This window comes from Varanus komodoensis, unplaced genomic scaffold (genome assembly GCF_004798865.1).
Source record: "Varanus komodoensis strain SLA01 unplaced genomic scaffold, ASM479886v1 scaffold62, whole genome shotgun sequence".
NCBI lineage: Eukaryota > Metazoa > Chordata > Lepidosauria > Squamata > Varanidae > Varanus > Varanus komodoensis.
This window is the reverse complement of record NW_025336248.1, coordinates 114320-139285: the sequence shown is the minus strand read 5'-3', so window position 1 is coordinate 139285 and position 24966 is coordinate 114320. Positions and strand designations below refer to the sequence as shown.

At 39.0% G+C, this 24966-nt stretch overlaps 2 protein-coding genes across 2 annotated transcripts; both read left to right on the top strand.

The window, feature by feature from the left end:
* Nucleotides 1-6236: 6236 nt before the first annotated feature.
* Nucleotides 6237-7214, top strand: LOC123033371 (olfactory receptor 6C4-like). Its single transcript, XM_044449976.1, has one exon. It carries the CDS (start codon nt 6237-6239, stop codon nt 7212-7214), a length of 978 nt encoding a protein of 325 aa, XP_044305911.1.
* A 4199-nt stretch (nt 7215-11413) lies between these two features.
* On the top strand, nt 11414-12343 carry LOC123033370 (olfactory receptor 5V1-like). The gene has a single exon (XM_044449975.1). It carries the CDS (start codon nt 11414-11416, stop codon nt 12341-12343), a length of 930 nt encoding a protein of 309 aa, XP_044305910.1.
* The last annotated feature ends 12623 nt before the right edge of the window (nt 12344-24966 follow it).

Here is a 24966-nt window from a genome sequence, read left to right as displayed (position 1 = left end):
TACGCTAACACTTATAAAACCTTCTCCTAACCTTCATTCCCAGCTCATTAATAGAAACATTGCATTCTTCACTTTTTCAACTACAGTCTTCTTCAGTCAAGCAGCCCTCAAATTTTGTTGAATTTGTTCATTATGTTTCTTTTGGAAGGGAAGGTTTTTCAACTTTTCTCCAAGGTGTATAGGAATTGGGGTGGGGTGGATAAAGATAATAGCTTTATTATACATGTTATACATTCTGATAGATTAGGCTGAGATACTGGTGTCCCATCAGCCCTACTGAGCTTCATAGTGGAGCCTGTGTGTCCCAATATAATTCCAACACACTTTAACCACTTGGTGGCCCCCCTTCATATTCTGACCAAGCACACAGTTCTTCTGGCTCCTCTCTTAACTGCAAGTATCCTAACTGAAATGATGTCATCATTTTGTTCTTGTTTCTTTCTGAATTTATCTGCACTGAAGTTAACAAAATTGACCAATGTACAATACTGCATTAATACTCTGATTAATACTACAGCTCAGAATGGTTAATAATTATTTTGTTGTTTCATTTGTTTAAAAGTTTTGTGGCATCACTGCCAATGCATTATTTACTAAGTAAGCCATTTTGAAAGGTCCATGTATCAGTGAATAAATAAATGAGAAGGACTGAAGGATTTTACTACTCCAATTTTGTACAGTTTCTCTTTTTCCTCACCTCCAAGTCCATTCCATACCTGTACAATGTTCAGGCTTGTTTTTCCTAAGATCATACTATAAATGTTTTATTGGATTGAGTTGTATTTTTTAAACCAACTTTATTAAATACCATTCAAATGTTGTATTCTATTCGACACATTTTTTCTGTTCCACAAAATGCACTGCAAATCCTGAAATGTTTCACTTTCTGAGCACAAGCTCAGTCAACACAGATCTATCTCCCTAAAGATCCAATTGAGCAAATGTCTCAGACATACGTAAGTAAGCTAGATTCAATTGTTAACTTGCACAGGAATGCCAATATCTTCTGTTTTTGTAAATATGACCAATATCACAAATGAATGTCAAAACAAATTTTACCTCAGAGAATAATTTGCTAAAGCCTTTGAAAAGGATGGTCCCACAATGAAAGAAGAGAAGGAAATTATGAAATAGATATGAAAATAAAAGATGGAAGTTAATAAATTATTGAACATTTACCATTCTGATAATGTAATTAAATGTAGGCAGCCCATAAATTCTCTGCTTTTGTGGTTCAGAAGGAATGGTCTTTATTCCTCTTCAAGTAATTTTGATGCCTCTTTCTTTTATCTATGCAAGTATAAGATGTCCACATACTTCTCTTTCTGCATAGCACACTTCCTGCCCTCGGTTTATTTTAACAATATGTTTTCTGGTACATTTAAGGTAAAGAAACCACATTGACTTCTCACTCCTTCTAATAATCCGAATGCCACATTTAGCACCACGTTCTTGAAGTTATGGTCAATTAATTAAAATGCTATCCTCAAGGGGATATGGGCTGTGATTATAGAAGGGAGTTCTTTCAGATTGTTGGTTTTATTAAGAAACAGGGGGAGCTGATTGTTCAGCCATTTGGGAAATAATATTTTCCTAGTATCTTTCCAGTCCTCATGTAGCACTGTACAGCATGAGGAATTTTTAGAGCCATTAATCTATCCATGTTCAACTAAAAAAAGTGATGCTGACTAGGGCATATAGGCATTTGTAGGACTTTTCTGTTAAAAGAAAAGTCATGGAGTTGTGCCCTGAAATATTGCTTTTGGAGTCTGGCCAGCTAAATAAACATCAGATTGTTGCTAGTAGGGAATGAAGTTTTGGAAAGCTAATTGAGCAGAATCATAGCACTAGCTATCCCTTAGACATCACACATCATAATCTGGACATCAATGTACATGTGAAGAAGACAACAGAAATGAGATGAGTTTCCCAGTGGCTGATTTTACTCATGTATGTGGAGCTTAGGAAAAGATGCTCAGTATAGGATATCCCCCCCTTCTTCCCTCTCTCTTTCTCTCTCTCTTGGGCTCACACACACACACCCATGGATAGATGAGAATTTTTCAGTGCTTCTGTTTTTTAACAGGAACTTAGCAAATTTTTCATATTTGTTTATATATTGCTCAATTTATATATTGCTCAATAGCCTAAGTTCTCTGTCTGGTTTATACACAAAAATGCAGTATAAAATACAAGCCACATTGTTAATCATCATACAGAATTTAAAACCAAATTTAAAGCACATGTTAAAATTATGATAGCTTAAAAGTAAATTTTAAGATCTGTTTAAGCAGCTAACAAAGCCTCAGTACATTATTACCTTTCTGTACTAGCCGGTGGCCGAAGCTCTCTTGTAGTATAGTATACCTACTTCTAAGCAAGTTTAGACAGAGAAAAAGGCCTACAACTCCCAGCATACACCAATAAGCCATAATGGGGCATGCTAGGAGTTGTTGACCTTTTTCTCTGTCTCAACTTGCATAGGTTTGGATTACACCTTAAGTCTAGATCCAATCCAACATATTTACATTAAAAATACAAAAAGCTAAACATATTTAATTCCAAACCAAAATATCATAAAACCAAATTATTAAGTCAAAATTTGCACTGTAGAAAAACAAAACACTGGGTCCAAATCTAGTTTTATTTCAAGTGCACTCATTAAAATCAATGGAACTAAAGTTAGTTATGACTTCTCCCTTTGGTTTCAATGGATTTATTCTTTTTTGGTTGCATGCAGAATAAGTTAGTTGCATGCAACCAATTTCACATTGGTTTCAATGGGCAAAATGCAATGGGGTGCTTACACCCCTGCCAATTCCTTTCCACCCTGCAAATTTATTTGCATAAGTGGAAGGCATTGTTTATGCAAGAGAGATTTCTGATTATAGTACTTCATAGATTTGAACACTTCATAGATTTCAAAGCACATAGAAAGAATGTGCTGAGGCAGTTTGTGCATTTCATCCTTCCTCACTAAGAGCAAAAATTACTGCCATATCACATAAAAATGTGTGAAAAGAAATAAAATTTCAAATTCTGATATGAACTGGCTGACCCATGCCTCCTGGACAAATGTGCAGATCAAAATGTAGCTAATCCCTGCACTTCATGCCTCCCCAAATCTTGTAGCACAATTCTCAGGAGGTGGATGCATCAGAACATATTTGAAAACTCTATTTTAAAATATGATACATCTATAGCACAGCATGTACATTTCTACTCAACTCATTGAGTCGAATCGGGCTTACTTCTGGGAAAGCAGGCATAAAATAGCAGTTTTAGGCAGATGTATGTAAATATGAGTTGGAACCAGATAGCTAGCAATCCTTGGAAGCAAGGGCCATAGTCTCCTGTTCAAGAGTCACTTAAGACTTCTTGTAATTTCAGTGGCTTTACTCTATGCTTCAGTAAGCCTTGATCCAACAATATTTAGTAAAATATAGGGCTTTGTGCAGATAGAAACTTGCACAGAGTCTTCTTGGGATAACACAAATGAAACTTACACATATCAGAAAGAAATGGATCCAGACTTTGTTAGTAAAATGTTGTGGATTCTATGGCATGAATTCCATGTATTTTGGTGAATGCTGCTATTAAGTAACAGCATAGAAAACTGGGCTGGATCACGGGTATTCCTTCTTTGGATGGAAGGGCTCCACTCACATCAGTTGTCCCTACCTGATTTGGGGGAATATTACACACTGGCCCTCATTGCAGTCGTTGTGGATATTCAGGCCATGGCAGGCCACCACTGGGGCGAATCATAATGTCTGAAGGCAATTTTTGCCACTAAGTTTTATCTCAGTTCCCTGACCCCCTTGTAAGGAATACAACGTGGCTTATATGGTCACCCTTCTCTTCATTTTACCTTCGGAAGAACTCTGTGGGTGGTAGTGAAAAGTCCAAAGTGAATGTCATGGCCAATTGAGATCAAACTCAGATCACTGTAGTCTAACAATTGCACTACAGTAGATTCTGCTGAGCTCATACAGCTTGGTGATTTTGCTTATGACACTTTCCAGTTTCCACCTCAAGGTTTCTCCAGAGAAATCCTACTACGATTTACTTCTACTAATATCTGGGGACATGTTGCTTAATTGCTGCAGGATAAATAACAAAATGGGTGTAGCATCATCCATGAGATATTAAATTCTTTATGCAGAAACCTCATGGAGTCAAAGGAGTGAGGCATCTAATGGACTGCAATAATCAGAGTCAGCAACTGCCCAGGATCTGCTTCTCATCTCATAAAGATACAAAACACCATCGGATGGATTCAAACAGGAGGTTCTGCTTCCCGATAGATGAATCTGTCATTTTTATTCATTCATTTTCTTATTGTCTTGGTCTCCAGTTCATTTCATGCTGTTTCTGCATCCATCTATGACTTCTTCTCAAATAAATAAATACTTAAATGCATGCATATTTTTACATGCTAATTTATCTTAATATACACCTTTTGATAGACAACTTTGTGTAATATACTTATTTAATACAGTTAATTCCTCTTATATTTACTGTATTTCTTTTTCAGAAATGCATGTATTTTGGTGGATACTTTTGCCCATCAAACATATTTTAATACAATATTTTGGTTTGATTCGATTTGATTTGGTTCAGTTCGGTTCAGTTTGGTTCGGTTCAGTTTGTGAACTTCATCACTAAATTCTGAGCAGTATGAATGTACATCTGGTGAGTAATTCTTTTCTCCCATCTATACTCCTCCTACAGAAAATGCTGAAAATGGACTCCTGCTCAAGGCCTGTTATTTTGAGGGGACTCCCAAATTGAAGTTCTTGACACAGACTGTAAGCATCATCTTACTTGTTTCATTGCTCAGTTAAAATATATGCTCTTCCATGACATAGATCTATGGGCTTCCTAGCCTGTTCTCATAGAAATAAATAGTTACATTACAGGACCAATCCATGCCATACATATTTATTTGTATCTAACATACATGAATTTGTGCAGATTATCTATCTCTGTTTCTTCCCACTCTTTGAATATCCTAAACATCTGTGTCTGGTAGCTTAATTTCTCACTACAAATGCAAACATTATATAGAGTTGTACCGCCCACAGGCAGAATTAAACTTATTAGTGCAGAATGATTCTATCAAGTATTTAAATTGGTATAGCAATAACAGCCTCACCTAGCATCTGCATGCACATGATTGCCAAACAAGAGAACTAGCATTGCTACAAGTTTGTTTTGCCGACAGGCAATGGTTCTTTTTTGGATAGTTTGAATAAATTAGGGCATTTTAGGTGGTTTAGGATATTAGGATATTTTTATGATGTTTAAGGTAAGTTTGCTAGGGTTTAGACAGTATTAGAGCTGAAATGATCAGTGCATCTCAACTATATGGTTGAGACCATGAGCAAGCAACAATAGCATTGACTTCTCCGCCTCACCCCCACATGGTTTGGCCCAGAGTGAAACGAAGCTCAGCATAGGGAAAGGAGGTAGCAGCTTTAGAGGGCCCATGTCAGTGGGATGCTGCTGGTATCTGGAGCCCAGTCATGCTGGCCACTGAAGTTAGCAGGGAATGACAGTAAAAAGTAAAAGAAATGGGAAGCTTGTCACCATTCAACCTTCTTATAGAGAAAAGCATCTCCTACTGAAGACAGCAAGTGAGTGGGGGATGTTAATTTATTAATTTATTATTTATTTATTTATTTAGGAGACTTCTATGCAGCTCCATTCACTGAAGCCTCGGGGCAGCTCACAAACAATAAATTCAGAACAATGATGAAGTGAAAGAAAGAACCAGTGTGATGCCTAGTTGCTCACTGGCTCTGCCTGTTAAGCAAACGTGTAGTAGCAATGATGTAACTTAGATTCACTGATAATTTTGACTCTGATGTCATTCAAATCATGGCTAGTGTTGTCAACTTTTTAACCATTCATTGTGGTGATGCCTTTATACCAGCTTCATGCGATGGCATTAGATGGCTAATGTTTTTCTTAGTGGCAATGATGCTGATTTCTAGTAGTCAAGAGTGCCCCCATTTCAACAATCATCAATAAAAATAGACTTGTAATGGATATGCTATGCCAATGTAATGAGATAGCCCAGATACGAAATATGGAACAAATCAATTAGATTCCTAAAGCATTTGTTTTACCTTACTCTTATTTACAGTGTTATTGGTTGTTTTGCTCTACTGTAGCTCAACAATCACCTTTGTTAATGAAGACATGAGAAAGAAATGAATGAAACCCAATGAATGGAAGGAAGAGAAAATCAGACGTATGTGACTCACTTCATCATCCTAGGATTCCAAAATCTAAAGAATCTGCAGATCCTTGTTTTTCTTGCATTCCTTGTTAGTTATATTGCAACAATGGTAGGAAATCTTCTTATTGTTGTGACTGTGGTGGTTGATCACCATCTTCACACTCCTATGTACTTTTTCCTTGGTAATCTGTCTTGCTTAGAAATCTGCTACAGCTCAACCCTCATGCCTATTTTATTGACCACTCTATTGATGGATGGAAAGACCTTATCATTCAGCAGCTGCTTCTTACAATTATTTCTTTTTGGCTATTGTTTAGGGGCAGAATGCTATCTGCTGTCTGTGATGTCCTATGACAGGTATTTAGCCATATGCAGGCCACTGCATTATGCAACAACTATGAGCACCAGGAAATGTGTCCAGTTAGCATCATTGTCCTGGACAAACGGCTTCATAGGTATTTCTATAATAATGGTCGCAATGCTACAGTTAACATACTGTGGTCCTAATGAAATTGATCATTACTTCTGTGATTCGGTTCCACTTAAAAAGCTTGCCTGCAGTGACACAGATGTGGTTGAGCATGTTAATTTAGCACTGTTATTTGTTTACACCATGCCTCCATTTCTGCTGACCCTCACATCCTATATATATATTATAAGGGCCATCCTAAGAATCCCATCCACTGCTGGGAGACAAAAGGCTTTTTCTACGTGCTCTTCTCATCTCATTGTTGTTTCTACTTATTATGGGTCTTTGATAAGTGTCTACCTCTTACCACAGTCCTCTTCAATGAACAAAGTTTTTTCTCTTCTGTACACAGTCCTTCCCCCTCTGGTCAATCCACTCATATATAGCCTGAGAAACAAAGAGGTAAAGAGGGCCTTCAGAAAGTTGACAAAAAGGATAGTAACTTTAACAATATTTCAAATTATGCTACTTAACCTTGTTAGTGTTAAAAATAAGTAGAAGGGAGGAAAGAATGTTATGAGGGAAGTAACCTGATGCATTTTCTTTGTTTGGACAAAGGTTGGACAAACACTGAATAAAGGGCTTATTTTTTAACTTTTAAACATTGTGTATAAAAGTGCCTCATCTGATCCACACTTAAATGAGTCACTTTAAAGTATATTTAATAAGGCCTGCATGTGATTTCTCTGGAAAAGCTACTAGTGCTATTGTTTTCCTTCATGAAAGTCAAATGTGTTTTCTAACAAAAGTATTTAATACAGAGAAGGAAAAGAGAAGGGGGCGATGGGAACAAATTAGATAACTAAAATGCATCTCTAAATAAACAAATAAGGACACGGAAGCCAATAAATCAGTAGTGAGCAATTCAGATTTCTCATCTCTGGCCTGCCTGCAGTTGCAATTTACTCTTGTTCACAAGTTGATTCTTTCACTGAATGTCCCTGGTTAATTTCCTCCCTCAAATATTCCACTTTTTCTCAGAAAAGCAAATTAAAGCAAAAATTGCATGTGGTATTGTGGTTACATGTTATGCTTGTAAACTGCCCAGATAGCCTTGTATAAAGTAGTATAAAATGTAATTAATAAATAAATAGCATAAATGAGCATATGTTCAGTAATCTGAGAACATTTCCAGTGATTATGTTCTCACATTCATATTCAGAGTTTTGATAGGGATGTAGAGACTTCCTTAAATTCATTCTGTCCATATTTCATGGCTTCCAAGAAATCTTTCATTCTGTCTTCTGCTCATTGTGGTTTTGTGCCAATATGCTTATTCAGTGCAAATTCACATTTTCACAAAGTAATGTTGTGATCAATGTACAAATAGCTCCAAAATTTTTACATTTTAGTCTATGTGGGAGGAGGAATGAAAACTTTCAGTTGGTATGTTTTCCACACACACACACCCTACATTTTGGCAAAATCGCAGACAATTGAAAATTATTATTACACATGTCTACAGAAAAGCCATCCCACTGTGGATGGAATCAGCAGGTAGAGTCATAAAAATCCAAACTCATTTAAATCCATTTTAGGTTTCTTCAACCTGTGTGGCTGCCCAAAGAGTATGATGCCAATGGGTGGCTTTAAAAAAAAATCATTAAAATAAATGATAACTAAACCTTCCTAGGCTGTGAATGGGGCAGGTTGACATGTTTTATGAAGTTAAATCCCCACTACTGTTGTTCATCAGCTTCCAAGCCTCAAAGTGGACCCCACTAGTGTGGTTTGGTGGAGCAAGGGCCTCTTCCTCAGAATCACTTCAAACCAGGTGAGGCTACTGTAAGGGGTCAGTAGAGCTTGCCATATCTTGGGGGAGGGGCATCTGGAGGGGAGAAACAAGACTGCCAGCAGGGACTCACTTGGTTCCTGACCGAAGAAATTGAGGAGGAGACACGTGGGGAAGCAGCAGGGCAGCAGGAACACAGAGAGAACCATGAGTAATGGCCAAGTAATGGGCAGGTTTAGGGATGCTGTGAGAGAGAAGCCTCTACTGACTTGGGGAAGAGGTTGTAGGAGGGTACTCAATGACAGGGGCTGGGCAGTGAGAACAGCAGCATTGCAAACCACCCTTGCTCAAGGGAGTCACATCCTAGCTGATGGCACTCTGAGAAGAGAGAACAAGGAGCTTAATGGAGCTTGGGGTCATGAGGACAATGGTATTAACTGCCCTGACTGGCGATCAGGGACACAGTACCCATGAGAATGGAGAGTCCAAGAGCTGGCCCTCTGATGTAAGAAGGGAGTGAAAAGGAGGTCACAATATACCTCAAGGCATAGAACAAAGCTTTTATTTGTGGCCCAGAAGATGAAGACAATGGAGCGGGGGAGTTGACCTTCCCCTTCCCCTAGTCACGTGACAGTGATATGCATGGTGTTCCATCATTTCGTTCTTATATTGATCAAGGATCACCTTCAAGCCATCCTGGTCTTAATCTGTCACTGTTAATACTGCACCGGCTTGAAACATTGCAGTCTCCATAAAGTCCTCTGGCCTGTGCCTATGGTGTCTATGAAATCCTACCTGTACTCTGGACTCTTAGGAAATAATTGTGTTATTTTTGAATGTGCTTTGTAATAGCTCTGTGTGTGTGTGTGTGTGTGTGTGTGTTTGGGGGGTGGGCAGTCAACCCAGGAAAAACTGCTGAGTCTTTTGTCTTCATCAGAGGTTATGAGGATCACTGCATTGATCTCAGTGCCCTTAGCAGCTCTTAAAGAAATACTATAAAAGGTTCAGCTCAAAATTGGAAGAGAGAAACTGGGTAGGGGGTTGAGGAAGGGAGATTTTCAGGGTGTTAAATGTAGCCCAGTCCCAGATTTGTCTTCATTTATTCCCATCAGGAAAAGCATTAATCAACCCTCATGTTTCAAATATAACAATTCCCTTAGCAGGTATAAATTTTCCTTGGAATAGTGTTAGGTTTGTTTTTTTAATGGTTCAAGTGCCAAACCAGAGTGCATCTCTTGGGTCCATTTGTTTCTTTGGAGATTACAGAAGAAATAAGAAAGTAGTTGAGTGTTGCTTTTCTAGAAATGCAATTGATGTGGAAGAATAACAGGAAGACAAGGTTGTAAGATTCTCAACGAAAACAGAAATATTAAAAAATCAACTGAGAAGATGCAGAACAGAATATGAATTCTTTCTTCTAAGTTCACCCTGAACTTGAAAATAAGGAGGTAATATCATGATTCTGGCTACATTTGAATATTATTTCAATTAGTTGCTGCTTAATCTTGATAAGACTTTCCAAAGGTGACAAATGAGCCCCATTAAATAAATGAACATTTTATTGTACAACAGTCTTCTATTAAATATATTTCAAGCGAGTTATGTCATGTAGGATTTTGGATCCAAATTTAGTAGACCAATTGTAAACAATCAATCCTGAGGTAGTTTTGACTAAATTCTCATAACTTTCAATGGGTCTACACAATGTAACACTAAATATGTATCCAGTGTTGTGGTTTCTCCTCTCCATTAGCAATGCAATATACAGGCATATTTCTATAGATGTAAGTCTTATTGAGTTCAATAGGAATGACTTTCAAGTAAGAATGTATTGGTCTACATCCCTGGATTGCAGTGAATAGTGGTCCTAGAACCCCTTAGGTTCCTAGGTGAAAGCTGATACACACTGACAAGAAAATATGTCTAATTTAACACAATGGGGCTTACTTCTGACATGCACTTCTGGTGTCTTAAGCTCCCTCTTCTCTTCAATGGAACTTTTTTCTCAAAATAACAGCAACTTTTTAATCACTTCCCCATGACACAGCTGTAAGCAAGTAGGACCAAGCCCTAATGAAGGGAGGAGAGTTAAAAATAATGGGAGGAAAAGTTGAAGCAGGAGGAAAGAAAAAAATGCATAACATGCACATGTGTGTCTAAAATACTGAGACACTCCATAAACTTCATTTTAAAGCCTTTAATAGATGTAATCTACATGAATTTGTCTAATCCCCTTTAAACACAATATAAACTGGTGATCATCTCACAGCCTTGTGGTAGACCACTCCATCTGCCAATTGTGTGATATATGCCATCAAATCATCTCCAACTTATGGCAACCCTAAGAATGAAAGCCCTGCAAAATGCCTTGCCCATGACAGCTCCCTTCAGCTCTTCCAAGTTCAAGGCTGTGGCTTCTTTATGTATTCAGTCCATCTCATATTTGGCCTTCCTTTTCTTCTTCTGCCTTTGGCTTCCTAACATTGTCTTCTCTGATGAGTCTTGCCTTCTCATGAAGAGAAACACACAAACAAACCATTCTATAATATCTGTCCTGAATCTATCAATTTTGGTGTGTGACATTGGTTTATTTATTATACTTCCATATCACTCATGAGCCAAACCTTTTTAATGTTCTAATGTTCTGAGACAGAAGTAATTATGTTGGGAGAAGATGCTTTTTTAATCATTTGGCTATCTCACACATGTTTTCTTGCATGATGTCCAGGCATGTGAACTCCTAAGACCTAAACTTAGTCCCACCAGTACAACCATGAATGAAGCTATTAAGGTCTGAAAGCCTGAACTGGGCCCTGGAGTGCTACAGAAGATATTATACTGAGCTGAACTGAGATGTATTATTATTGTTATTATGAATGCATTTCAAATCAATGTTGATCTTCATTCAGAAAAGTAGTAAACATCATCATCATTAATGGAAGAAAGAGACAGGAATAATCAAACCATGTTTACCTATTTCATCCTCCTGGGATTTGGAGATCTTCACCACCTGCAGATTCCTCTCTTCATGCTGTTTCTAGCAGTTTATGTTGTGACTGTGATGGGGAATCTTCTTCTCATTGTTCTGGTGGTGACTGACCAGCACCTTCATACTCCCATGTACTTTTTCCTTGGGAATTTGTCGTGTTTGGAGATGTGCTACAGCTCTACCATTGTGCCTAGGATAATGACCACTTTAATGACAGATGATAAAAGAGTTTCCTTCTGCAGTTGTTTGATGCAATATTTCTTCTTTACTCTTTTCTTAGGGGCAGAAAGCCACTTGCTCACTGCCATGTCTTATGACAGGTATTTAGCAATATGCAAGCCACTGCACTATACAACCCTCATGAGCATATCCATGCGTACTAAACTAGCAACTATTGCATGGATCAATGGTTTAATAGCCAGCTTCATACTGGACTCTCTGATACTTCAGTTAACCTTCTGCGGGCCCAATGAAATTGATCATTACTTTTGCGATAATGGTCCTGTGATCAAACTTTCCTGTAATGACACCAGCCTAGTGGAACTTGCCACATTAATTGTAGCATTTATTTTCACCTTGCCCCCATTTCTCCTATCATTAGCATCGTATGTATACATTATAATCACCATCCTCAGAATCCCTTCCAGCACTGGAAGAAAAAAGGCCTTTTCCACATGTTCTTCTCACCTGATTGTGGTTTCTTCATATTATGTGTCCTTAATTATTGTTTATGTGTTGCCACAAACTGAATGCATGAGGCGGTTAAACAAATTCTTGTCTCTCTTGTACACAGTCCTCCCACCTCTGGTTAATCCTCTGGTCTATAGCCTGAGAAATAAAGAAGTAAAGGAGGCTGTAAAGCTAGTTTTCAGAAAGGCTGGGACCTTTTGGGCCAAATCAGATTAGTACAACTTAAGATTTAAGTGTCAGAGAAAACTGGAATAGAATATTTAAAATTAACAAATAAGAATATCCAGTACTAGACTTCTGCAAAGAATTGCTTAATTTAGGGTTGGAAAGCCACTTGGTTCTTGTGGGAGGCATTTCTGGTAACTACTGCATTATGCACTCCTTATCAGCATTAAAATATGTACTGAACTAGCAGTCACTGCATGGTTCAATGGTTTAATAGCTACTTCCATAAAGGACCTTCTGATAGTTCAATTAATATGATGTGGACTCTGATATTACTGCTAATCTTCTGATGGGCAAACAGGAGGGAGGGAGGGAGGAATAAAGAAAAAAGAGAAGGCTTCTTCATATCATTCAGCTCTGTAAATGTGATGTATGGGTTTATTTATATGATGGTGAGACATTGTTATATTGTGAAGTCTGAATTTTATTTTACTGCCCTCACTTTTAAATGTATTTGTTGCTGTTTTCTTTCCTTCTCCACTGAAATTCTCTTTCAATGTGTGTTTTTATACTGGTCTTATTGATTGGTTAAATGTATATATTGGTTATTTTGATTCCATGCAGAGACTTTCAATTCTACATTGCTCTATGATTTGTATTGTTATAAAATAATTCCAGAACAACATGGCTCAATTACAAACACGCATGTGTACATATGTATTTCACTAATGGGAACCCCTTCCCCTTCCCCTTCCCCTCCCACTCCTGTTCTGACAAACACTGCTACTGTCGATGTCTGTGAATGTTTCATGAAACTGTGATTTATCTTCCATCTCTATGAACAGCAGAACAAGAACAGGAAAGACGAATGAAAGAGAGAGAAATGGAAAATAAATCCCATGTCATTCAATTTATTCTACTGAGATTCCAAGATCTCAAGAATGTATGGATCCTTCTCTTTCTGACATTCCTTCCTATCTACATAGTAACGATGAGTGGGAATCTTATAATTGTGCTCGTGGTAACTGATCAGCAACTTCATACTCCCATGTACCCCTCCCCCCTTCATTCCCCCTTCCTTGGCAAGCTTTCTTGTTTAGAAACCTGCTATGGCTCACCTCTCATTCCTGTAATGTTGGCCACAGTTTTGACAGCTAGGAAACCATTATAGGTTGTGTTATCTGAACTGGACAAGCAGAACAACCCAGGGTGGCACCAAGGTGTTGCTACTCTTCCTGAGTAGCTGGCCAGAAAGCACCACTGCCAGCTGCCATTTTGTGTGTTTGTCAGAGACACACCCACTCTGCCTGTCTCTTTCTGGAAAGAACTTTGAAGTAGGAGTGGCCAAACAGCTGAGCAGCACCACTCAACTGATTCCCCCACTGTTCCCCCAAGTACCCTTGAGAAAAACCTCTTTCATGCTCACATGTACAAATGGGAGGGGGGAAATCTGCCAGGTGGTGGTGTCCAGTTTTGGGCAGCACTGCTTAGTTGATTCTCCCACTTCCCCCATGGTTGCTCCCACTTTCACAAGAGGTGTCCTCAGCCTGGTATCCGTCTGAGTGCCTTTCTTGCAAGCATCAGTGATGAAGGGAAGATGGTGCTCACTCTCCTTTCTTGCCTCCGCTTGAAGGTGCCGGGGGGGGGGGGGACATCTTTCTGCCTAGCAGAAATGAGAATAATGCTGGTCACCATAGCTCAGCTGATTCTTGCACTTCCCACTTGTACATGAGGGCTTTGCTTCTTTGCTGGGAGGGAATAGAAGGCTATCCTACAACTTTTGGTGAATGTAAGAAATGGAGGTACTCTCTCAATAATGACTAACTTTCTACTCTATTGTGACTAGGTGGCAAGAAAGTGAAGTAACCTCAGAGAAACAAGTAACATATGGGGAAACTTGCACTACATAGGCCTTCACAGTATTAGACTCTTTCCATCACTTACAATAAATCAATATATAAAATAAAGGAGGATGGGGAGTGCAGAGGTGGAGACTGGCTCAGAGCTGACCTGACAGCTGAGTCCATCCTTGTCTTATAATCATTTGCAGCAATATAATTTGCCTATCTGTTCATTTGCATCCTGATCTGCACCCATGTATTAACAAATATAAATAGGTGCATTGAAAAGCATCAAAAATTATGATTAGTGTTATCATTATCATTTTGGTGTGTTGATCGAATTGTATAAATATACTAATGATGGGAGTAGATCCAGAATGAGTTATTCTTATTATGGCAGTAGATCCAGAATTAGCAACTTGGCTGGTGGAAGCAAATATCCCCCTTTGCAACAGCCCCTCCAACTTTCTGAAATGCTACACAGTGTTGGGGAATATGCTGAATGCAGCGACAAGTGATGTAAGAACAGAAAGAACGCCCAATCAGATGCAGGGACCTTCTGTGCATAGAGTCCTTTTGTAGTGCAGTGGAATATTGATAAAACAGCACTGCAGTGCAGTTCAACCTTAATAACATAAAACATAGAGAGAAATGTTTGCCACTACATCTGCTTGCTGCTGCATCAATGTGCAAATGTGCCCATGTACTGTAGTAAACATTGTAGCAGCAGCAGCAATACAGAGAATGACAACTCCCCAGTGCATGCATTAATTTTGTGAATGACTTAATTCACAATTCCTTAATCTGGGGATAAACTGAACTGGCAAGAACTTTGGGTGCATTTATAAAAAATGTTCAATAACTCAGTCTTGTTCATGGATAGCTTTAGTAATTCCCTCATCCCTCACCCCATCTTCATTTAGAATTACTTATCAGGCAGCACCACACTTTCAATCCCAGACACAAAAATTGTCCTTCCAAACCCTTCCCATGAGCCTTTCTTAAGACTTCATCGACAATTATGTTTCTCCCATTATAAACTGTTGCCAGCAATAGAGTGCAACAGAACAGAACAGAGCTGAACACCTGCATGGAGATAATATATTTATTCAGATCTCTCTATTTCAGTTTGGATAACAGGAATACAACAAGTATGGCCCCATAAAAAATACAGATAATTAGGAGTGAACAGCAGGTGAAAATGTCCTGTTGTCTCCAAGTTATGGAAGAGCCAGAAGAAAAACTGAGAAAACAAAACCAAAAGTCAAGGGTACAGGAACAAGTACTGAGAGAATGACTACAGGAGCGTTCTACTCATGGGAGCAGCTATCCATCCAAAATGATCAGTCTCTTAGGAATCATAATGGTGTAACTACAACAGCATTGTTGAATACAAAGAAAAAAAGACAGTGTTATTGATCCAATGGCCTCCCACTAACTAGATACAACTGATAAACACTGAATGCTGTAGAAGCTAGCATATTGCTAGGAAGTTGTAATAAAACATCACAGAGGAGTGATAATACTCTGTACTAAGAAGAAAGAGGAGGGAAATGCAATTGTGTAATACATCCTTTAAGAGAGATGTTTTCTGTCCTGTCAGGATACTAACCAACAACCTTGGCGGGGTGGAGGGGGGTTGAGCTTTCTATGATCTCCAAATGGTCCAGGGAGAACTGCATAGGTGTATGCAGTAATGAGCAGTTACTTTCAGAAAATATATGGTGAGGATATTGTTGGCCATAGCTGAAATACAGGACACTCAGAAGCTGCTGAATCTTCCCAGATGCCAGAAGAAGAACCTCTGTTATCTCTGCCTGATTTCACCATATTATACCTTTATTATGATCTACGTATTCCATCTGTCATTATGCCATAGAAATGTCAGTGTATGTTTGCTCAGAATGCGAACTAGTTGCACTAAAACAAAGCAATACTCCCACCTACTTTACCAAAGAGTTAACAGAATAAATAGAATATATGAAAAGAGACAAAAAGTGTGTGTGTGTGTGTGACAGAGAGAGAGAGCGAGAGTGAGATGGAAACTGAGTGACTATGTCAGTGTTGTAGAGTGTTTATTTAGAGTGTTGCTGAAATATGCCATATGCATTTACATCGTTCTCCACATACTTGAGATGAGAATGAGATGTCTCTCAAAGTTATTTTGGGTGCTATTCCCACATATAAGCTGAATGCACTTCTGAAATTAAACATTAACTTCAGCAGCATAGCATGATTAATGAAAATATTGCAAAAATAAATGTTAACACATACTTGTATTCAATGCAATCTTATTATTTTAGCATATAATGATGATGATATTGTTCTTGTTATTGGTATGATTATATAAATAGGACTGTGAATATAAGCATTCCGGACCTGTCACTATTTTGATGATATATTAGATCTAGAATTTGTTTATTGCATGTTGGAAATGTTAAATAATATAGAGAAGGAATGCCCAATACAAACAGTGGGAAATTAAATAATGCTTTAATTAAAAAAAAACACCTAAATTAAACTAAACTACATGCAATTTGGCTGTTCTCCCTGTTTCCAGTGATTAAGCTAGATTGTATGGCCATGACCTGTGAACCAGGGCAGCTTCCCTAATGTCTTATTTTTGTAGCCTTAAAATTGATGGATCTCAAACTCAGAGAATTTTGCAAATGCTGAGTTCAGTTCATCTCAAACTTTAAAGTTTTAAGAAGCAATATTTGAATAAGAATGTTAAATAAATAAATTTCTAAAATATATGTGCTTATTTTTCCTAATGTATGCATTCTTGTAAACAGTTTTGCGTAATAAACACATTTTCAAGTGTTTGCAAATATTGTTCACATTTTTCTGTGTATATTTTGATCTGAGCACTCCAGTGCATAATAACTGCAAATTTAGAAGAATACCTGAGCTATCCAGTTCAACTGTTGGATCAAAACTTCAAAATTAAGTACACACAATTTTTAGAGAACAAATTTCTCCCACCTCTATAGTATTTTGTGAGGTTCAGGTTGCACTCCAATAAGCAAGTGGCAAAAATACGTCTGCTTGCTTGACCACTTTGGCATGTTAGTGTTATTTTATGACATTGATATACATTTCCATTAACTCACACCATTTGTTTCATTCTATTAAGATAAAATGATTAGTATGATCCTGCCAGTATTAAACAATTGTAATTCATCTTCATTTCAAAGAAGTTGATTCTGGATCCAATCGTAAGTTGTTTTGTATGTGTGCAAGTAGTTTTGAATGCATGATTCAAAGATGGTTTTTAACAACCTTCCCAGCAGCCTTTCTCAGAATATCCTTGACATCTTTGTTTCTCAGGGCGTAGATGAGGGGGTTGGCGACTGGAGGCAAAACAGTGTACAGCAGTGAAAATATTTTGCTAAGGTCTCTCACTCCTTCCACTTTTGGTATCAAATAGACAATAACGATGGCTCCATAGAAAAGGCATACAACAATCAGGTGAGAGGAGCAGGTGGAAAAGGCCTTCTGCCGCCCCGTGATAGATGGGATTTTCAGGATGGTGTGAATTATACATGCATAGGAGATGAGTGTCAAAAGGAAGGGAGGGAAGCTGAAGAGAACAGCCAGGGTTACCGTAACAAATGGAAGAGTTCTGCTGTGACTGCATGATAGTTTCACCAACGCAAAGGCTTCACAATAAAAATGATCAATTCTATTGGAACTGCAGGAGTGCAACTCCAATAGAAATGGCATATATAGAGAAGTAAACACAATGCTGTTGATCCAAGAGCCACCGGACAAACAGAGGCAAAGTTTCCCATCCATGATTCTGGCATAATGCAGAGGTTTGCATATGGCTAAGAAACGGTCATAAGACATCACAGAGAGGAGATAACATTCGGTGCAGATCAGAAAAGAGAAGAAATAAAATTGCAGCATGCATCCCCTAAGGGAGATGGCTTTGTGTCCTGTCAAGAAACTGTCCATCATCTTGGGCAGGATGGCAGAGCTATATAGGATCTCCAAGCAGGACAAATTTCCCAGAAAGTAGTACATGGGTGTGTGCAGGTGCTGAGCAGTCACTACCAGAAGAACAGTGAGGAAGTTGGCAATCAGGGTCAAGATGTAGATCATGAAAAATACCAGGAAGAAGAAGGTCTGCAGGCTCTGTGGTTCCCCAAAACCCAGAAGGATGAACTCTGATATGCCAGTCTGGTTCATCTGCATGATGTCCTCTGTGCCATGTATACATAAGAATGGGAGAAATCGGAGAAAAAACATAAAAAACATGAGTAATCCTATGAGACATCCAAAGTAACATATTCATTTTCAAATTTGAAAAGACCAATACTGAAAATCATGTGTACAAGCCAGTTTAGCACATCAAAAGCAATCACCCTGTGACTGAATGCGTATGCTAGAATGCGTATGATTTTAGTGTTCATTTTCTCTTCTCTATGGATTATGTACACAATATTGTCTTATGTAAATACACTGTCGAGTGCTCTCCCTCCTATAATGTATAAATGAGTAGCAGCATTTCTATAAATCACATTGGCAGCATTCAACAAAAATTTCAAGAAAGGCATTAGAAGGTACAGAAACACACACATGGACACACACACGTGAATATGTATGATTTTTTGAGTTATTTCTTTCCTAATCTGTGTACTTTCTACACAGGATTACCTAATACAATCATTTTCCCAGGTGCTTTTCCTGAAATTATGTAACACTGATTAGCATGTCCACCAACAAGCACAGTTTTGTATGCATGGCTTAATTTGAAAAATCAATTATATGATTCTGATATGGGCAAATATTAATGAAGGATAAGTGAGTTTTAGAATTTGCATGCTGGCTCAAAAATGCAAAATAAAGCAAGTTCTTATCAATAGGAAAACATAACAAATTTTCTGCCCCTCACCCCCCACCACAGTTTCCTCAAGTCTGATATAAACTGATTCAGGCTGTATCCCTGCATCTCCTAAGTAATTCTCCTAATAGGACTATCAAGTTAAAAACAAGCATTTCTGCATTCATAAAAAACATTTCATTCAAAGTACATTTATCACTGTATGAGATCCACAGTCAGTAATAGTCCTACTAAAGCAGATACCATTGTAAGAGGAACTGCTTTGAATGGGAGATTCAGACATGGTATTTCACAATCCTCCAAGCAGCCTTTCTCAGAATGTCCTTGACATCTTCATTTCTCAGGGTATAGATGAGGGGGTTTGCCACTGAAGGAAAAACTGTGTATAGCAGAGAAAATATTTTGCTAAGGTCTCTCACTCCTTCCACTTTTGGTATCAAATAGACAATAACAATGGCTCCATAGAAAAGGCATACAATAATCAGGTGAGAGGAACAGGTGGAAAAGGCCTTCTGCTGCCCCTTGATGGATGGGATTTTCAGGATGGTGTGAATTATACATGCATAGGAGATGAATGTCAAAAGGAAGGGAGGGAAGCTGAAGAGAAAAGCCAGGGTTACCATAACAAGAAGAACAATTCTGTTGTGACTGCATGAGCATTTTAGCAATGCAAAGGCTTCACAGTAAAAATAATCAATTGTATTACAATTGCAGCAGTGCAACTCTAACATAAAAACCAAATATATAGAGATAACCACAAGGCTGTTGATCCAAGAGCCACCTGCCAAACAGAGGCTGAGCTTACCATCCATGATTCTGCCATAATGCAGAGGTTTGCATATGGCTAAGAAACAATCATAAGACATCACAGAGAGGAGATAACATTCTGTACCAATTAAAAAAGCACAGAAATAAAATTGCAGCATGCATCCCCTAAGAGAGATGGTTTTGACCCTGATCATGAAACTCGCCATCATCCTGGGCAGGATGGCAGAGCTATATAGGATCTCCAAGCACGACAAATTTCCCAGGAAGTAGTACATGGGTGTGTGCAGGTGCTGAGCAGTCACTACCAGAAGAATGGTGAGGAAGTTGGCAATCAGAGTCAAAATGTAGATCACAAGAAATACCAAGAAGAGGAAGGTCTGCAGACTCTGTGGTTCCCCAAAACCCAGCAGGATGAGCTCTATGTTGCCTGTTTGGTTCATCTGCATGATATCTTCTATGCCAGGTAAGCATAAGTTGGGAGAAATCAAAGAGAAAGCATATAACACATTAGAAATCCAGAGGGACATCCAAAGTAACATATTCATTTTCAAAATCAGTTAGGCCACCTAAAGCAACTTATTCATTTTCTAATTTGGGAAGACCAATTTTGGAAATCATGTGCACAAGCCAGTTTAGCACACCAAAAGAAATCACCCTGTGACAAGCTTCAGCAATACTCCCACCTCCCATAGCCTCGGAAGAGTGCTTTTATGTACTGCCTTTCTACCATGTTATTGCATGGCCATTAGAAGGAGGAGGAGGGCTGAATACAGCCTTCATATCTTCAAGGCTTTCCTTTGCACAGAGTTGCAGTATATTCAGATCAATGTAACTAAAACTTTGTAATTAATAGTGTTTCATACACTGACAGGCAGAGAGAAACTAGGTTCTCTTGAGATGCGTCTGTCCATATATACTGACCCTGGTCTAACATTTCTCTTACTCTCACATTTATCAGTCAAAATGAAACCCATTCTTTGATGTACTATTTTACTTATAGTATAATCATCCATGCATATTTTAAAGTGAACGTCAACCTCATAAATACCTATCTGATACATGATGTATTAAATAGCATATATTGTGGTCCAGAAAACAAGTACTGGATCTTTCTCTTCTCCATTGATGAAGGTTCACTGGGAACTTCAAGCACACTTACTCGGGTTCCTTCTGTTTCAACGGCTTATGAAAGATGAGCTGACTCCCTCTATTACTGGTTTATTCTCAAGGAACTGCCATTCTACCTCAAGAGATATTCACTGATGATGAGGTAAATATTGCAAGTTCATTAAGAACTGTAATGCTAATTTAATCCAAAAACACTGAAACAAGACGAATGACACGATACATATACTTACTTGAAATCTTGAAGTATGTATATTGAAAGGGTACATTTAGCACATTGTAGTTCAGGCAGCAGGCATTCGGATGGCTTCCTAATCTCGCTCTCTGTTTCCTAGCGATACAGAGCTCCCTTCCTAGCAGGCATTAGATAAAGGGAAGCCAACAAAAAAAAAGAGAGAGAATGTCCCTGTCTACTATCAGTCCATCACTTGCCCTGAACACTATACTGCTGGCAGCCATCTCTCCATGGGCAGGAAGGGGTGCAAGAAATTCACGTTTCAGGCTGGGTGTCCAGCTCTGTGTTCAGAGCTTGCCCACTTCCATTTCCTAAGTCCCTGGTTCTTATTCAGATGGCATGATAATTTCACTCCCTGTTTCTGAGAGATACAGAGCTTCCTTCCTAGCAGCCCTATTGACAGAAAAATGCTAACAGGAAAAGAGTTGTTATTAAAGTTGGTAAGTGCGTATAGTCAAGGCTATGGTTTTCCCAGTTGCAATGTATGGCAGTGGAAGTTGGACCATAAAGAAGGCTGAGAGCTAAAGGATTGAGGCCTTTGAATTGTGGTGCTGGAGGAGACTCCTGCGAGTCCCTTGGACTGCGAGGTGATCAAACCAGTCAGTCCTAGAGGTGATCAACCCTGACTGCTCTTTAGAAGGCCAGATACTGAAGATGAAACTCAAATACTTTGGCCACCTAATGAGAAGGAAGGACTCACTGGAGAAGAGCCTAATGCTGGGAACAATTGAAGGCAAAAGAAGAAGGGGACAGCAGAGAATGAGGTGGCTAGATGGAGTCACTGAAGCAGTCGGCATGAGCTTAAGTAGACAATGAGGGATGGTGGAGGACAGGAGGGCCTGAAGGAATGTTGTCCGTGGGGTTGTGATGGGTGAGACACGACTTCGCGACTAACAACAACAACAATTTCAATTTATAGATTTTAAAATGTAAAATGTTTACAACCCAGACACTGTATGAGGTCAACATGTTGTCATGCCTGACACCTCGGCAGAGACATCTACTTGTGAGGAAGAGATAGAAGCTGACAGTGAGAGTTTGACAATTGACCAAGGAGACTTGTATTTCAGAACCAGTGCTCAGACAGCCCATATGCAGCCTGACTCTCAGGCTGCTGAGCAAGAAACCTCTCCTCCACCTCATCCCTCAGCCCCGGAGCATACAACCCCCCCAGCAGACTGATGGGGAAGCGTCTGAGAGAGTAGCTTCCTCTGATTCTAGCTCTGGACTGCCTGAAGAAGATGCCCCCCTGGCTCCCAACTCTGAAGCTGCTGAACAGAGCTCAGGAGGGCAAGACGACATGGCGGAAAATTTGGCATCTGCCCAAAATCGAAGAGCCTTGACACAACAGACCCAATTACGACAATGGGACAGGGGTCTGTCACACCCTCAGGCGGAAAGATGAGACAGGAAGGTTTGTGACCATGTGATGCTTTCGTAGAAAGCTCAGAAAGAAGCAGCAACTGCAGCCGATATGGAGTTCGTTAGTGGAGCTTATCAGTGACATCGTAAATCTTGTAGAAGGTAGCAATAAAAGTTTCTAACTGATATATGGCCTGCTGTGTGAGTTAATTGAAACGTGAGACACCTCACGACACATGTATAGTATCTCTGCTGATGGAATTGATGGTTTTATTGACAGAAAATATTTACAATGTCCATTAATTTTATTGTACTTTGCTAGCCAAAAACTGCCCAGAAAGTCATGTTGCTCTTGTGATGGTGTATAAAAGCTTGAAATAAATAGATAAGTGAATATGTCCCTTTCTACTAGCTCTCCATCAGTTGCCCTCTACAGGTGACTCCTGAGAGCAAGCACTGCATGGGCAGGAAGAGGTTGAAGGAAACCATGTGTCAGGCTGCTTTCTATGGGGAAGGCTTTGTCAGTTTTTGTTGGACACCTGATAGCATAAATGCCAAGGGTCCCAGATTCATGGACATCATCTTGGCACAGTCATTCAGGGAAAATTCTTATGCACACCACTTTCTCTGGAAGAATTGCTGCATTCATGATTTACCATTCATTCTCTCATTCACACTGGCGAGCCCAAAATTGTAGGTCCTGCTCTAACCTGCCCGCCCCTTGAGATCAGCAGGAGAGGCCCTTCTCCGGGAACCCTCTGTGAAGGATATTAGGAGGGTAAGTACTTGGAGGAGGGCTTTCTCTGCAGTGGTGCCCAATCTATGGAATGCGCTCCCCAGAGAGGGTTTGTTATTCGTTATTTGTTTTTCGGCACCAGGCGTAGACCTTTTTATTTAAGCGTTATTTTAATTGCTAATATTATTTATTTATTTATTTTCTTCTTTGGCCAGGTCGACTCAAATTATATTGTTTTTATATTGTGATTATTTATTTATTGTTGTGAGTCACCCCGAGACTTTGGCAAATGGGGTGGCATAGAAGCTTCCTAACTAAATAATAATAACCTCAGGCTTACTCAACATTGCCCGTGGCCTGCAAGCCTCTTCTTGTGTCACTGCATGATGGCCTAGAAGTCTGTCACTGTGGCACTGATATTGGTGTCATACAGCTTCTACAACAATGGAGTGGAAAAATAAACTGTGCTCTTAACTACCTTGAAAAAGTCAAATTCCACATTAGGCATCATAAGGAAAGGGCCTGAAAATAAATCTAGGAAGATTACTCTTTCTTTTCATAAAACTATGATCCAATCAGATGTACATATTGTCTCTGTGTGTGTTTGTTTGCTGCACTTAAAAGGGGGGAAAGATATTGCAGAGATGAGAAATATGCAGAAAATGGGAAGACAATTATCAAAGGCTACAGCAATTTTCCAATGAGGAAAAAAGGTTTTTTTAGTTCAGACAAAAAGTTAGTAAGGGGACACATGACGGATCTGTGCAAAACTGACCATACAGTAGCAAAAGAAGATATTTTATTCCATTCACAAATATTAGGACCCAGCATAATCCTGTGAGAATTGGAAGACATTTTTGGAAAGTATTTTTCCATTCTGTTCATGATGGGATTCACTTCCACAAGATGCAGCCACAGCCAATAATGTGGATGGCATGAAAAGGCTTGCCCACAGTCATGGAGGAGAAGGCCCCTCTGTGAAGTAGTGTGTACTAGTTCTGATGGTTTCATTTATACCTCCAGTATCAGAGGATTTATGCCAATAAACTCCTGATGCTAGGAGGCATGGGCAGGAGGGGGCTATTGCATTCCGTCTTTGACGTGGGTTTTCCATGGGCTGCTGCTGGTCACCACATGAATGGAATGCTGGTTCAGGTGGGCCCTTGGTCAGGTTATACTTGGCCCTTCTCATTTCATTGCAAAAAAAAGGAAAACTTTGCAATAAATGAATTTTAAAAATTATTTCATACTAGAGAATTACACAAAAATGTTTGTTCTATGTGGTAAATAAGCAGTACTTTGATACATAGCCTATTCCTGAAGTAGAGAATATTCATAACCATCCAAATACTGAATCTGAATATAGCATCAGATTCATTCATTCATGATTACTTTTCTATATTGAGAAATGGCCAAAAATCCCCAAAATGTTTACAAGAATTTTGAAATAATGAACATAAAGTATTCAACATAATATAAAGAATATCAAAGAATGTTAAATGCACACATATGAACTGAAGTCTTTAAACTGGTACTCAAAAGATAACCACTTGGGTGTCAGGCAAACCTTGCTGCAGGGATCATTCCGAAATCAAGCAATGTGGAAGAGCAAGATCTTCACTGTTTTTTGGTTTATCCCAGGAAAAAAGTTTAATAAAGGAGTCACCTCACAGTTTAATGAGAGGCAGTTGATTGTGACTGGGTGTCCCCTCAAAGCAACAAGTGTCTCTCCCAGCAAACAAAAGCCTGCTGCTTATA

Bases quoted from the DNA above. Each gene is read 5' to 3' on its own strand.
- LOC123033370 (XM_044449975.1), top strand. From the start codon at position 11,414: ATGTTTACCTATTTCATCCTCCTGGGATTTGGAGATCTTCACCACCTG.
- LOC123033371 (XM_044449976.1), top strand. From the start codon at position 6,237: ATGGAAGGAAGAGAAAATCAGACGTATGTGACTCACTTCATCATCCTA.